General features: G+C 29.2%; 6 protein-coding genes across 7 annotated transcripts; 1 reads left to right on the forward strand and 5 right to left on the reverse strand.

The window, feature by feature from the left end:
- Nucleotides 1-349: 349 nt before the first annotated feature.
- OCT59_008687 (uncharacterized protein) lies at nucleotides 350-1311 on the reverse strand (the record flags this gene model as incomplete). The annotated part of the gene is made up of 4 exons (XM_066142683.1): nucleotides 350-395; nucleotides 469-476; nucleotides 565-772; nucleotides 1217-1311. 4 exons carry the CDS (start codon nucleotides 1309-1311, stop codon nucleotides 350-352), a joined length of 357 nt encoding a protein of 118 aa, XP_065999541.1.
- Nucleotides 1312-1501: 190 nt separating this feature from the next.
- Nucleotides 1502-2195, reverse strand: OCT59_008688 (uncharacterized protein; the record flags this gene model as incomplete). The annotated part of the gene is made up of 2 exons (XM_025321027.2): nucleotides 1502-1709; nucleotides 1784-2195. 2 exons carry the CDS (start codon nucleotides 2193-2195, stop codon nucleotides 1645-1647), a joined length of 477 nt encoding a protein of 158 aa, XP_025169949.1. The 3' UTR covers nucleotides 1502-1644.
- Nucleotides 2196-2828: 633 nt separating this feature from the next.
- Nucleotides 2829-3387, reverse strand: OCT59_008689 (uncharacterized protein; the record flags this gene model as incomplete). The annotated part of the gene is made up of 2 exons (XM_025321026.2): nucleotides 2829-2893; nucleotides 2973-3387. 2 exons carry the CDS (start codon nucleotides 3385-3387, stop codon nucleotides 2829-2831), a joined length of 480 nt encoding a protein of 159 aa, XP_025169948.1.
- Nucleotides 3388-6578: 3191 nt separating this feature from the next.
- OCT59_008690 (uncharacterized protein) lies at nucleotides 6579-8836 on the reverse strand (the record flags this gene model as incomplete). Of its 2 annotated transcripts, none has more annotated exons than XM_066142684.1 (4): nucleotides 6579-7020; nucleotides 7102-7116; nucleotides 7194-7789; nucleotides 7880-8836. In XM_066142684.1, the coding sequence occupies 4 exons, from the start codon at nucleotides 8834-8836 to the stop codon at nucleotides 6579-6581; spliced, it is 2010 nt and encodes a 669-aa protein (XP_065999542.1). The 2 variants fall into 2 exon arrangements, with proteins under 2 accessions (XP_065999542.1, XP_065999543.1); XM_066142685.1 differs by having other exon boundaries at nucleotides 7880-8308.
- A 1906-nt stretch (nucleotides 8837-10742) lies between these two features.
- On the forward strand, nucleotides 10743-11033 carry OCT59_008691 (uncharacterized protein; the record flags this gene model as incomplete). Its single annotated transcript, XM_025311607.2, has 1 exon — nucleotides 10743-11033. One exon carries the CDS (start codon nucleotides 10743-10745, stop codon nucleotides 11031-11033), a length of 291 nt encoding a protein of 96 aa, XP_025169946.2.
- A 1313-nt stretch (nucleotides 11034-12346) lies between these two features.
- On the reverse strand, nucleotides 12347-14274 carry OCT59_008692 (uncharacterized protein). The gene is made up of 3 exons (XM_025327695.2): nucleotides 14023-14274; nucleotides 13507-13917; nucleotides 12347-13422 (listed from the first exon to the last, which is right to left on the reverse strand). Exons 1-3 carry the CDS (start codon nucleotides 14159-14161, stop codon nucleotides 12602-12604), a joined length of 1371 nt encoding a protein of 456 aa, XP_025169945.1. The 5' UTR covers nucleotides 14162-14274; the 3' UTR covers nucleotides 12347-12601.
- Between the last annotated feature and the right edge of the window lie 618 nt (nucleotides 14275-14892).

Here is a 14892-nt window from a genome sequence, read left to right on the forward strand (position 1 = left end):
TATGAGCCGTTTTGTATTATTATTATCCGTACAATCGTTACAGTAAATAGATGTTCTAACAAATTATTTAATCCTATTATTTTTGATCAATTACTGTAAATACGGATGCATGTTACCGAAACATTCCGAATTACTGAAATTAATTAAATGCTGTAATGTAAAAGTACGCTTCAGGGGCTTTTATATGCCATACTTTTACAGATTATGAGTGGATTTGTATAAAAACAATATAAGATAAAAATAGCATTTAAAGTATATTTATACGTAGAAAACATGTTTTTAAAAATACTTTATTAACTGATAATGAAAATAGAATTATTATAATCTATTATAAACTTTATCTTATCGATTATGGATAAGAAATTTTGATGTTCCCTTCAATACATGATTTGTTACTATATAAAATATAATAAAAGGTTATTATTAATTAAAATAATTACTAAAGTCAAAGTTCTGTTAAAAACTTACTCTGTATTCTTATTAAATATTCTTTTACAGTATTTTTAGGGTCATTAGGAGATGATACTTCCACAAAATTTGTGGTAAATCAAAATTCTCCTTTACTGGACAGGAGAAACCACTAAGCGTCACAATCGCTTCACAAAAACTGATTTCATGATGGAATATTTGTATATTCTCATCAAATCCCGTAATCTTATACAATGCACCGTTTTCAATAGTTACAGTTGCTTTACCGGCAATATGAATAGTTGCTTCGCAATTTGGGAAATTATCTTTACACGATTTAAAACCGCTAAGCGCATCTTGACGTCTTATTGGAGTTGACGAGACGAATGACGAAAACCAGGAAAGTAACAAGTAAGATAATCATTTTAAAATCGGTTGTAAAAATATGAAAAGTATTAAATAATTATTTTTGAATAAAAAGAACAAGAATAATACCGTTTTATATAAAATATCGCATATTCCCAAAGTTAAGTCTCGTTATTTTATGCAAAAAAGATTGTATTTTTTTTTTCCTTGGAGAATTTTTGCATTTCTTTATTTTGGGAATTTTCTCACTTTCTTTATTAATCCTTAGCCGTTAGCAAAATTAGCATATGAAAAAAGCTCCTTAAACTCGTAAACAAAATAGGACAAAGAATAAAGAATGAATTACACATATTTATATTTTCAATGGAATTTAAGGTTAGTTAATTATCTTTTTTAGACATATTTTATGTATGACGTATCAGAATTTTCTCTCTAGAAATACTTTAGGCGTGAGAAAATAGATGTAAATTGAATTTCATAATTAGAACGATCGACACCGCAACTTTTTCCATATTTAGAAACTAAATCAATAATCATTATTTGCGTATAGTCATGTGGAGTTTTTTCGGGTTTTTCTTTTTTACTGCTTTTAATTTTTTTAAGATAAATATTTTTAAATTATGAATTTAGATGTTCTACTGTTCGAGTTTTTTTTTTAAAAAACAACCAAATATCATGTGACTTATGGATCGTAGCTAAATGGTTACGTATTATATTATAAATTATTATCTTATAGAAAAAAATGTCGTATATTTTTATTATTTTATGCTAGTATTTTAAATCATTTTTTGTAAAATAATAATCTATTACTAAAATAAATAAAATGTACAACGTTTAAGTAATAATTTATATAATGATGTTAGCTAATAATTAAGGATAAGAAAATTTGATGCTTCCTTCCATACATAATAAATCTTTACCGTCCGGATTTGTAACTATATAAAATGTAATAAAAGGTTATTATTAATTAACAAAATTTGTTAAAGTTTTATGTTATTTAAAATCTTACCAATTATCTTTATATCATTTTCTTCTATAGTATTTTTAGGATCACTAGAATCACTATCTGGTGAAAACTTGGTGATAAAATCAAAATTATCTTTTACTGGACATTTAAACCCACTGGGTTCGACAATTGCTTCGCAAAAATTGATATCATAATGGAATATTTGTTTATTCTCATAAAATCCCATAAACTTAAACAATGCTCCGTTTTCAATAGTTACAGTTGCTTTACCAGCAATATGAACAGTAGTTTCTTGACCTATGATAATTGGATTGGGAGTATATATATATGTGGTAAATTCGTTTGGGAAATTACCTTTACAAGGTTTAAACCCGCTAAGCGTATCTTGACGTCTTATCGGAGTTGATGAGGCGAGTGTCACGAAAATTAAGAAGATAACAAATAAGTTATTCATTTTATTAAAAAATCTGTTTGAAAATTATAAAAGCAACGACTCACCGACACCATTTTTATAAGAAATCTCTAATATTCTTTTTTATTTAGTTAGACAATAAATAAAAAGGAAAAGAGCATGTGAATTGACGTACGATCATCATTTCCTTGGCAAAACTTTTTTTTTTAAATAACGATTGAAACAATAACTATATCCATATTTAGAAAATCAATAATAACCATCTTTGTATTTACCAAATTTAATTAAAAGACAAAGAACTTTTAATGACAATATGATGCATATTACTCCGGATTACCGAAATCTAAAAAAACTTGAGGCGCGAATTTTTCCAAATATCATGTAATAGTCCGGAGTGAAGCGAAGGACCACAGAATTCTAGACATGATGGCACAAAATGCCCCCGTTGTTTGCTCGTGTTGTATTAGTCGATCGATGAAAAAAATTGTCAGTTTTCGTGGTCAATAAATAAATTACATGCCTCCCATTCCATAGTTAAGTATAAGAATATACAGTTTATTCAAATATTCAAAAATATCAATATATAAATTGAAATTACATATAATAAATTTTCAACTATTTAAAAAATACTAAAATATAAATTAAAAATAAATGCTAATTAAGTTAAGCTGATAATTAAGGATAAGAAAACTTGACGTTTCCTTCAATACATGATAGATTTCTCCCGTCTGGGTTCGATGCTGTATAAAATATAAAAATATAAAAAAAAAGTTATTACTGAATAAAATTTTATAAAGCCAATAATTTATAAGAACTTACTGAGAATCCGAACAAAAAATTCAAGTACACTATTTTTTGGGTCGTTTGGACTAGTATCCGCAGGGAAAGTATTTACAAAATTAAAATCCCCCTTCACCGGACAAGTAAAACCACTTGGAATAACGACTTCCTTGCAGAAGTCGTCATTATGTTGTAGCACTTGTTCATTATTATAAAACACAGTATTCTGATATATCGAACCTTTTTCAATGGGTACAGTTGCGATACCCTTCATATGAACAGTGACAACTTGACCTGCGACAATTGGGTTGGGAGTGAACTCATGTGAAGTAATTTTATTTGGGAAATTTCCTTGGCATTCTTTAAAACCGTTGAGTGCATCCTGACGTCTTATTAAAGTTGATGATGTGAATGTCGCGAAAATCAAAAAAAAGATAGCAATTAAGATATTCATTTTTCATATATTTGTGTGTATAATTTTACCAACGGCTTTATGGTCATTTTTACATTTAAAATAAAGCATCGTAGATCACTGTTTTTTATTATATAAATATGTAATAATAGAATCAAGTGCTAATTATAACTCGTTAGCCGTTAAAACAAGAACGCCTTAAACCTGTGTCAACAAAATATAACTTTATTTAGTTAGACAAAGAAAGTGTGCATATTTCGTCATATAGAATATCATAATTAAAAATTTTTTTTTTCCTACTTTTTCATTTTTAAGAACGATTGACATCACAACAATTTCCATATTTAGAAAAATAATGATTTTCTTGAATCATCAGCTGAATTCAAATTGATGCCACATTATATTTTCGTGTGAAATAAATCAATTAATCAACAGACAATATTTTGACCAGTTAAATATGCGTATTACCGAAAAATTCCGAATTATCGGAATACCCAAAATGAAAATGTAAATTCTATGTATAAACATTTGAACGTACTGTATATACTATGAGAGAATACTTATTTTTACTGGTATTATTTGATTATCAATCAAACTGATAACTGATATCTTGATCTCTTTCTATAAATGTCTTTATTTAATTCCCTTTTTTAGTTGCTTATTTAAGTTCAGAAGTAATTTTATACGTGGGAACAACTTCAGTTTTATTATTAACTTGAAGAATGAGGAAATAACCGTGCGGCTTTATATTAAAACGAAAAATAAAAAAAAGCCTTGTGCAAAAGATTTCGTCATCATAATTATTAACAAAATCGGGAGTAAATGAAATAAATATTATATTTATAGTATATTTGAATTTTAATTAGTATAACAACAAATTTTTGATATAACGATAAAAGAAGTGGTCTTGACTTGAGTCAACCGGAATCACGTGGTTGATAGTGCCGGCCGAACCCTATTTGTAATTCCTGCTGGCATTATGACTATAAGTTAACTCGAGTCCTGACTCGAGTCCTGGACTCGAGTACTCTTCGAGTCAAAAAAATTCTTGACTCGTTTTACTCGAGTTGACTCATCCTGACTCGAGTCCAAGCTCTAAGTGTAGTTTTTAATTCCGGTAAATATTATTTTTTCAATTTTCTAGGAAATTTAGGCATTGTATTTGATTAGGCAATGTATTTGATTAGAAAATGTATTTTGATTAGACATTGTATTTTGATTAGACATTGTATTTTGATTAGACATTGTATTTGAAAATGGCAACAGCAAAAATTCGTAAGATTTTCGATACTTTCCTGTACACAACCACAACCAATCTGCTGAGCAAATTAATATTTTATATTCACATGATTTCATCTTATAAATTAATATGATACATATGATACTAAAGTTTTTAAATCCTTAAAAAAAATTATTGAAAATTTTTATATCATAATTTATCTATTTGTTTGTATTTTAATTTATTTGCTAAATTAACAATAATTAAGTTATATTTATTGTTATTACAAGTTTTTTTCAAAAAAAAAAAAAAAAAACTAGTTATCATTGACTTTGCGTAAAATGATCAATCTCCGACCGATCTTAAAAATGTCTCAAATATTCTGAAGGATCTCCCTTCCTTTGGATAATACCTCTTCAAAATGGACATATAAATTATAAATCAAAACCGGAGGAAATAATCAAAAAATATTTTGGAAGTGATATAATTATTATATTTATTTGCTAATCAAATCTCATTTGGAGCGGTGCATTATCAATTTCAATTGTGCTAGACTTGTACAAAACATCTTCTTGGTAGTATTGAAATTTAGCTAAAAAGGAGAAAATTACAATAGAACGACTCAAAGTTGGTTCCAGAGCTGAAACTCAGTTCTTGGTTCGAGTGAAACCAAATAGAATGAGTAGATGTTCTCTTATCATCAAGATTTGCTAAATTACAACATCCCGATTTTTCATCAGATAGATGACACGTTTATTTATATTCAATTTCGAATTCATTTGGTAATTAATGATCAAGCAAATAATTTCTTCGAATTATGTGATAATTGGATAAAGTGATATGATTATTCAGGTTACACTTCGTAATTTGTCCGAAGCTATAGTTGAGGACATTTACGGTTAGACTCTCTTCATACAAGGTATGTCTGTCCGCGCCCGTAATCCACCAATCATTTTTATTGTCGTGCTAACACGTTTTACTCCTTTTAGTATTACCAGTTACAACTCGTCCGCTCCTACCTTCGCGCTTCGCTGTGTATCCGTGTACGTTCTGTAGTACGTTCAAATTTGCTTTGTTATCTGTGCTACTTATGATCCATCAGCGCTTCGGACATTCCAACGGTTCCGTTCTCCTAGTTTAGCAAATAATTGGTAGTCTAATTACTGGACAGCAATGGGTAGCGCAATAGGCACAGCGTACATCAAATATCATAGATTTGTAAATTTGGATATTAACTTGAGTGATACTAAATTTATTTCTTTTTTCTTTATTCCAGATTAGTTCTAGCTTAGAATCATTAATAATAAAAGTATCGTAGAGTTAACCAGATTCATCTACTTTATAAAGGCGGCTGTTACTTAATTTTGCTGCGTCATTTATTTGAAAAATGAAAGTGGACCAAAGAGTGACTTTACCACCAGTCTAGGCATAACCCTCAAAAGGAGAAATTAGAAATATTTTCATTAACAATACATGAAAATAAATTTAGGATTTCAATCAACAATGTTTTTTATGTGAATATTTCAAAAATAATTCCAAGTTATTTTCATTATTCGTATTAAGATTAACGTGATTATAGATCGTCCAATCCACAGGGTTTACTTACGCATAAAATTTTTCCATCCTGCTTCCCGCAATTTTCTTGAATATCATTTCAAGGAATATTAATATATTGTATACCGCATTTTTTTTTTTTAAAAAAAAAAATCGTTTATTTAAATAATTATTTTTAACAAATAAATAATCAACGTATATGTAGTGAATTTGACGCATTTTTTGAATAACTACGTTAATTATCTTCCTTGATTAAAACAAGGTTGCTGAATCATCTGATAAGTTGTGGCGTGGTTAAAATATGAAAATCTGCAATAATTAAATTATACACATATTCTTGATTTGATTCAAAGTAAAATTATAAGGGTAATGGTGCTTTTACATTTATTAAATCAAGGTAAACTTTTATCATTATTAAAGATATATAATATCTCTTTACATAATCAAATTATTGTCTTAATCAAATTTCTCCTCCATTCTTCAAAGTATAATTCCAGGCATCATACCAAAGATGTTGTTGTGGTTTGATTGGAATAATTTCGGTGGCTTTTAATTTATTAATTAGATATTTAAGTGGCGTATCTCCTTTCTTTTTAAAGGTAGGTTGTAGATAAGCCAACACATATTTTACTAATATATCACCAGTAAAATTTGGAATTTCAAGCTTACTGGCAATATGATCAGCTGATTTAGCACGAATTTTTGGTAAATACCAAACATCCTCAGCCACACTCCAACTATCACCACTAGTCTTTGAACCAATTTCAAGTGTTAGTATGTGCTTAGAAGTAAGTTCTAAACGTTTTGCACGTGGTTGATCAATATAAATTCCACGATTCCCAATAATATTATGATCAAAAGGATGAAGATGTAGTGAATCATAATAACTTCCCAAAGTCTCCCTGAAAAAAAAAGAAAAAACAAAAAATCTGGAATTAATAATTAATAACTGTACAGTACATGTACAAATTTTAAAAATTCACCTATCATACTCGTCACTATTTGGATAAAAATATATATTTAGTGTAACGAAAATATAAAAAAATTATGGTAAATTAAATCTATTTAATATTACCTTGAACATTTTAAATCTTCACTAGGAAGGATAGCAATAGATGCCCACCAATCAGCTCCTGGGTTGCAATCTTCATAGTCATCCATACAAACAGTTGTAATGATAGCAGCAATTGATACATTTTTGTTTACCGGAGAATTAATCTTGATTCCAGATCTATATGTCTCGAGCCGCATCCCTTGAGAAACACTAGGGGTATCAAGATCATAAATACGACTAGTACAAGCGTATATAGGCTCAAAAATAGTCCGAATTTCCGGGTCAAGTATCCATTTATGAAGCAACGTTATTGTCTCAGCTAGTTCATGATGTGAGGGTGGATTATTTTTGGTTAAGTTATGAACAATTGACAATAAATCTTTATCAAGATTTGAAAGCCGAGGGTAATTATCGATAGCAAATTGGCGAAACCAGTCTTTAGTCAAAGAAGTGCAAATTCTAATGAGCGCTGAACTGTAAGAAGTTTCTTGATCCTTCAAGATCTTTGGAATAAGATATCTTTCAAGTGCAATAACCATCGCTTCCTCTTTCATACAATCAAGTTGTTTTTGATAGTCAAGTTTTTGAAAAAGAGATTTTTCGATCATTGCTTTAGACTATAGATGATATTTTTTTTATAATAAAAATGTTAGTAAATTTATATTAAAAAGTGTCATAAAAATTGCTTAAATTTTAAACTTTTATACTTTATCATTCTTTAAACCTTCATAGATTGGGTGATCTCCATACTTAACAAGTTCGTGTAATTTATCATGAGGAACGACTCTATCTACAAAAAAATCATCTTCACGATCCAAAAATTCTTCATCAGAATTATTTAAATTTATATGTACAGATGGTGTACCTCGTAAGATTTCAGTTTCCTTAATACGAGTCTTCAACATAAGATTAGTTTTCTCATCACGCATTGGACAGCATAAAGGTTTAGTTGGTGATATTTGATTATTTTCCAATATAATTCTTAATGAATGTAAATCTGCTATGTTCTTATAAAAATCATCCGACCAGTAAATATGAGATGCTTTTAAAGCTTCGAGAACTTTCAATGGAGCAACTATGCATGGGAAGGGTATCATCATTCTATCTTTTACATTGTGACATAATTCCAGAATCATTTGTGCACTTGACTTTGACTGTTCTCTCTCTTGATCATAATCAAACTTTTCAAATTTAATTTTGCTTTCATCTTCAATCGAACAGTCATCATCAATGTTATCTTTATCATTAATTTCCATATCATTTGTGACCTCCATTAACTTCATTTTCCTAAGATTTACTTTGTCAGAAGCAAGTTCAATTTCAAAGCCTATATATTTCTCATTTTCATATGATTCAACACATCTACCAATAATTTTTAATCCAACATCCGAGTAATAAATCAGTTTCAAATTTTTTTTATTCATGAATTTATTAATTAATAAAATTGACTGTGAAACGGTTGCAATGAAATTCCAATTATTAGGTTCACGGAAAGAAGGAACATGCCATTTTGCGGCACGAGAACCGATAAGCACAGGATAACCGGAAAAATCTGGTTCAACAAGTTGGTTGCCTTCATCCTTGACGATATTATTTAAGATAGATAATATTTTAATATTATCATAAGCAAGCGTTCTTGACTTGATATGCATGATATTGGACATATTAATAGACGAGAGAAAAAAAAAATATTATCTGTTATACAGTATAAATAAGGAAATATATGATTACGTCATTATGTATTGTAAATTATATGATGGTTAAATTAATATATTGAAAACTTAAATTTATACTCAGCTTTTTTTAAAGCATAATATTAAGTTTTTATATTACCATAACAAGATCAAATAATTTAATGATTTATCGTTGCATCATTCGCTAATCATATATATTTATTATTACAAAATATTGAATGTATAATTGAATCTAAAATTTAAACAAATAAAATAATAAATTATGAGCAGTTAACAAAGGGAAAGCTTCAAACATGTTCTACCGCAGTTTTTTTTCACTTTAAATTAATATTTTCGCGATTTAGAACTACTTTATTGTTATAGCAAAATCGTACCTAATATCTCCATCAAATTTATCAGCAGAGAAAGCGCGTCCGATTTGAAATTTCTGAATACTATAATATCCAAATCCATTCTCTTTGAACTTCAGAAAGCGTGCATTTAAAGTCCGTCGCCGAGATCACACTTTAATTTGGCGCATTTTGTACAACTTGACCACATGATCAGTAAAAATGTGAAATTCTAATTCTAATACCTTAATTCCGGCAAAAATCACATGAGCCTAAAAATCACGTGTAGGCTATTGTTTCTATACTCGACCAGTACTCGACCAAGTTTTATCTTTTGCGACCTATAGTGTGAAACTAACGAACACATGTGAAAAATGCCCTAAAGCAGGGTTGGGAAAATATGGTGTACGAGGTAAAATTTCAGTACAGTACAGTACAGTTAATACATTGTACTTAAAATTTTAAATACCATATATTTAATAAAGTTACTTCAAATGCTAACTCTGTCAATATTGATTCATTTATGATAAAATAAATACTATTAAATTCCTCTCATTGAGACGAATCTAATGAGCTTAATTTTATTGAAATCTAATCACTGGACCACTTAAAACCAAGGTATATATGATTGAAAATACCTCTGTAATTTATATAAAAAAATGTACTTGTACTAAAAAAACTCAGTACAGTACATTTCCCAACCCTGCCCTAAAGTATTACAAATCATTAATTCATTTTATCAAATTCACTGTTATTTAATTGTATTTAATTAGACTATCTGATCCGACTATTTCCTATTCACTGCGGAATTTTATTGTTAAGATATTACTAATATTTTGTTAAATCTTACAAATGTTGAACATTACGTAAATAAATGAATTTTTAACCTCGCTAATTGACCTCAAACCAAATCTTACCACGTTATCATGTCTGAAGAAAGTACTATTCCAATGCCATTTTTCTGCAAATGGTTAAATGTTCATTCAAACCCAGTACTTTGAAACCTGGAGAAGCTTAGAAAACATGTCGTTAAACATGACATTAATTATCTCTTCAAGGAGATCATATTTACATATGCCCGTGGGAAGGTTGCAAGAAATATGAGATTGATATTATTACATGTACTGTATAATGAAAGTTACAAAAATATTTCAAGTATTTTTTGGCTTTGCTAACTTCACCATACTGTAGAATTTATAATAATCTATTATTTATCTTACAGAACATTTGCATGAACACATCCAACAAAGACCATTTAAGGTAAGCTAAAAAACTATCCCCGATTTGTTTTCTCTTAATGTACTAAGTGGATTCTACAGGCGATGATGAAATGAAAAATTGAATTCAGGTATTGTTACCACAATCATATCGTAACTTATTATTATTACCTTTCCCTTGTTATTATTGAAATGATGTGTTATATTACTTGTCCTAACATATTTTCTTTTCTTGTTAAAGGGAAAGTTAGTGGTGAGTCGATGTTCTTATGAAGGAAGAAGTTAATAATGATGAGGCTAGCACTCTTGTTAAAGGAAAAGTCAACAAAGATGAAATCTCACCAACAAAATTATCTTATCGTCAAAGAGAGCGTTAACAAAGACACAGAAGACTTTATGACTAGATGTAAGCCATTTATTTATTGGAGAAGAACTGAAGAAGTTGACTTGTCCAATTATGGTCATAATAATCATGATGGTTTGCCTATTGTGCCAAAAGAAAAGTTAACAGAGGAGGAAGAGGATAAACTTCTTTGGGAAACATTTCGCAATATATTTAAAGGGTCGAAGGCCGTCACGTTGTTAAGTAAAGCTCGTGAAATGTTAGGAATGGAAGTTTGAGCACTTAAAGAGGCCAATTCATTATGGTAAGCATTTGAAACATTTTAATTTTTTTATAATTTTATTTCTTATAAATATATCTTTAATCATTACCAATAATTTAAAAATTTGTTAAATTTGCATCAAAGAGAATTATGCTACTGCGCAAATTTAATTATTAGCTGTTTTTATGTATTTGTTCCCATTTATACAAATGTATCATTATAATATGGACATGTTTTCACTGGTCGACATGATAGCCATCCGAGTTATACAAATCTGATTGGTTTGATTTGTTAAAAAACCTTTATGTAAATGTTGTAAGGTAGTGCGTCCAGAAAAAGCGTTTAAGAAAACTTAAGAAAATCTTGCAAAAACATGTAACTCCTGTTTAGCCAACCGTCAAAAAATATATAAACCAAAAAAACATTAAGTGAAATAAATCCACAAACGGAGATAATATTTTTTTTTTTTTAACAATGCTTATATTTTTTATGGGCCGTTGCGAAAAGATTTGTACCTCACCCAAAAAGAAAAGGATTTACACCAAGAAAAGTACCGTGTGACTAAATTAAGGGCTGAAAAAAAAATAGACTTCGAATAACAAATTTTACTAATATTTTTTACTCTACTTCGCATAGTTCCTCCATAAAACGAAGCGGCGTACCATTAACTGACAACAAAAAGTTGATGATAATTAACGTTTACAATTATTTTTCAGGGGCTAACTCAGACTGGAAGAGCCACGGGGACAATACTTTTATGCCGCATAAACCTCTCGGACTTCCTAAATTGCAACCCAACGAAAACATTTCAGAAATGCACATGATATTGCCTTTTCTGATGAATTAAGAAAACCAAAACTTTTGGAGCTGGCTCGAATGAATAAATAAAAGGTTCCATTTTCTTGTGTTAACAATACGAACATGGAGTTAATTTTACCCCTCCTTACCATTGCAAACTGCAACCTATTGAAGATGTTTGGTCAGTTGTGAAGGGTGAAGTTGCACGCTCAGGTCCACATTCAAACCCTTTATCTGTTAGAAATACACTACTAAATGCATTTAAAGAAAAAATTTCACTGTAGGACTTTTGGAGAAGAGCACTTAAAAATACTAAGGAATATTTTGAGTCCGACGAAAGCATACAAAGCATAAATTAATTGATGAATTTAGTAGTTCCGATGAGGATCATGTAATTTAACGTTGTGCCCGTGCCCCAAATCAACGATCGGCCTAAATTTTCGGCCCACCTTTATAATGCCTTAAGAATTTTCTAGCATCATCGGGCATATTGAGATTTCGGGCATTCCCAATATGTACTGATAATATTTATAAAAAAAATAAATTTACATAATAAAATTTTTATTATCGACGCAATGTAAATCTTTTCGTAACGGCCCATAATTATTTTGATAAACCAAATTTATCAATACGAGAACTACAGTACGTACTGTACTTTACTTGTAGTCAGTCTTTAATATACATGTTTGTTACGTTAAAAAATATAGATGAAATAAATACAATAAATGCAATAAATGATAAAAATATTGCAACAAAATATTCAAAAGATTAATAAATGAATAAGGTTTACTTATAACTTTTTAAATTCATAAAAAAGTTGATAATCCTCATAATCGTGTTTCTAATAATAATACCAAAAAATCCAATTGGACGAGTTTGTCTTAATACAAATGCTCTAGCTCTCAACACATCGGCAGAATTTCGTTCTCGCATTTCATTTTCATATTCTTGGATGTAAGAAATATAATTTTCTGGAGTATAATTAAGCAATGCTTGAGAAAGAAGATCTGCATCTTTAATAGCATTATTTGTTCCCAATCCAAATATAGGATTAATAGCATGAGCAGCATCCCCTAATAATGTCACTCGGCTGCTTTTCCAAGTATTGACGGATAATGGGTCAAGATCTTGTAATTTTCTTCGTTGTGTAGGATTATAAGTTTTAAATGGATATTTTTCTGGATCATTTGGAGCTGTTTTAGGAACATAGTCCCATAATTTTAATTGAATATCGGTTAACTCACTTTTTGGTCTTAAAGTTTGAATTAAATGTTTAGTATAATTAATAACTGATGCTGGGTCTTTATCGTCAACTTTAATTTTATCTGATTCTTCAATATCTAATTTCGATGGATAAGCAAAACTAAGTGTTACTTTATAATGAGGTTCGACTGAATCATTTTTATGGTCTGGATCTTGTTCAACCGGAATTAAACGGAAAAGACTAAATGTCCAGTCACCCTTTATTCCAAGAGAAAGTTGAATTAAAGAATTGCCGTGAATTCTAATTGATTTATCCATAAGACTTTTAGGAACGGCAACATTTGCGTTGAGTATATTTACACCGTAATCGAAAACTTTTAATTCGGGTATTTTTTGTTTTCGAACTACAATAATTTAATAAAGGTATGAAGAAAAATTAATTAATTAATATTTAATAAATAATGCATAAATATTTTATAAATTAATACCTGGAGAATTAATCCCATCCGCACCAACTAGAATGTCGCCAAATTCTCGTGAACCATCCTCAAAAATCGCCCAAACACCGTTTTCAGTTTCTTCAAATCCAACACATTTTTTATTCCATTGAACTGGCACATCTTCCAACAAAACTTCTCTAAGTATATCTCGATAAGAAATAATAGCAGAGATTTCTTTAGGAACTTTCGCCAATTCATGAACATCTTTAACTTGTTTAAATGGAGGCCTAACTAAACGTTTTCCTGTATCATCAGTAAGTGTAATTCCATTAGATTCTGCATCTGGAATTGGATTCGGAATTGCTTTGGAAAGTTTTGAAGCGATTGAAGGTGGAACACAATTCATAAGAGACTTTGCCCCACGAACGTTTATGCTGATAAAATAGCCTTGCCATCGGTCTATTATGAGTTTTTAAATATTGATTTGGCAAAGTCAGATAAAAAATAAATATAATTAAATGAAATAACAACAAAATAAAAAAAAGAATAAATAATTTGAATTACCAGTAGGACTGGCTTCACGTTCAAAGATTTTTACGTTAAATTCTTTTTTATCTTTATTTTTTATTAAAGCATGATAAAGAGTAAGTCCTCCTGGACCTGCCCCAATAATAAGGACAGTTGGAATTTTTCCTTCTTGCATATTATAAAATAATCAATAAACTCGACGTTTCAACGTTTCAAATTTTTTATTCTTTAAAAAAAAATTAATATGTAAATATATTAGCCTTGTTCTTTTAACTTTCTTCCAAGAATAAAGAATTGAAGGAAGGCACTTAACCATTATTTATAGAGTCATTTCTGTCGAATTTCTTCTAGATTAACGATTCTAATTCTTTCAAGCCACAACGTAAAAATTAACTAAACCAAAAAAAAAGTCATTATTAAATGATAATACTATTTTTAACTTGGCTTTTTGATACCGAAATTTATCCGAAATCTTACACATTTCCTTTTATGGAAATCAACTAATTAATCAACCAATAGTAATTAACTTTGCTGACCAATAATTTAAATTGAATTCCGAAAATTTTACCGTACTGGGCTATTTATATTATGAAAATGCACTAATGCATTATTGTTTGTTTCTACGAAGAAAATACATATTCTTTTTTTTCACCATATTTCAGTTTTTGGCATAGATGTGCATTAACAAGAAATGTACCAGCATAATCGAACGACTGACGTACCTATCTTGCGTAAAAAAATTACACATCATAGCAAATATTCGCATACGTTTCATTAAATTCTAATTCTTGTGATCCATGGAATATTCAGGTTACTCTTAGAAAAGTTTCTATTTTCTCGTATTATAGAAAATTTTTTTATTATTCATATGAACTAATATTACAAGCAAGGCAGTGTATTGGTGTC

Source organism: Rhizophagus irregularis, chromosome 16 (genome assembly GCF_026210795.1).
Source record: "Rhizophagus irregularis chromosome 16, complete sequence".
Lineage (NCBI taxonomy): Eukaryota > Fungi > Glomeromycota > Glomeromycetes > Glomerales > Glomeraceae > Rhizophagus > Rhizophagus irregularis.

Excerpts from the sequence above, each read along its gene's own strand:
- OCT59_008692 (XM_025327695.2), bottom strand. The coding sequence starts at position 14,161 with ATGCAAGAAGGAAAAATTCCAACTGTCCTTATTATTGGGGCAGGTCCA. Across the intron at positions 13,918-14,022 it reads ACGTGAAGCCAGTCCTACTG|ACCGATGGCAAGGCTATTTT; the intron begins GTAATTCAAATT and ends AACTCATAATAG. Across the intron at positions 13,423-13,506 it reads GGATGGGATTAATTCTCCAG|TTCGAAAACAAAAAATACCC; the intron begins GTATTAATTTAT and ends AAATTATTGTAG.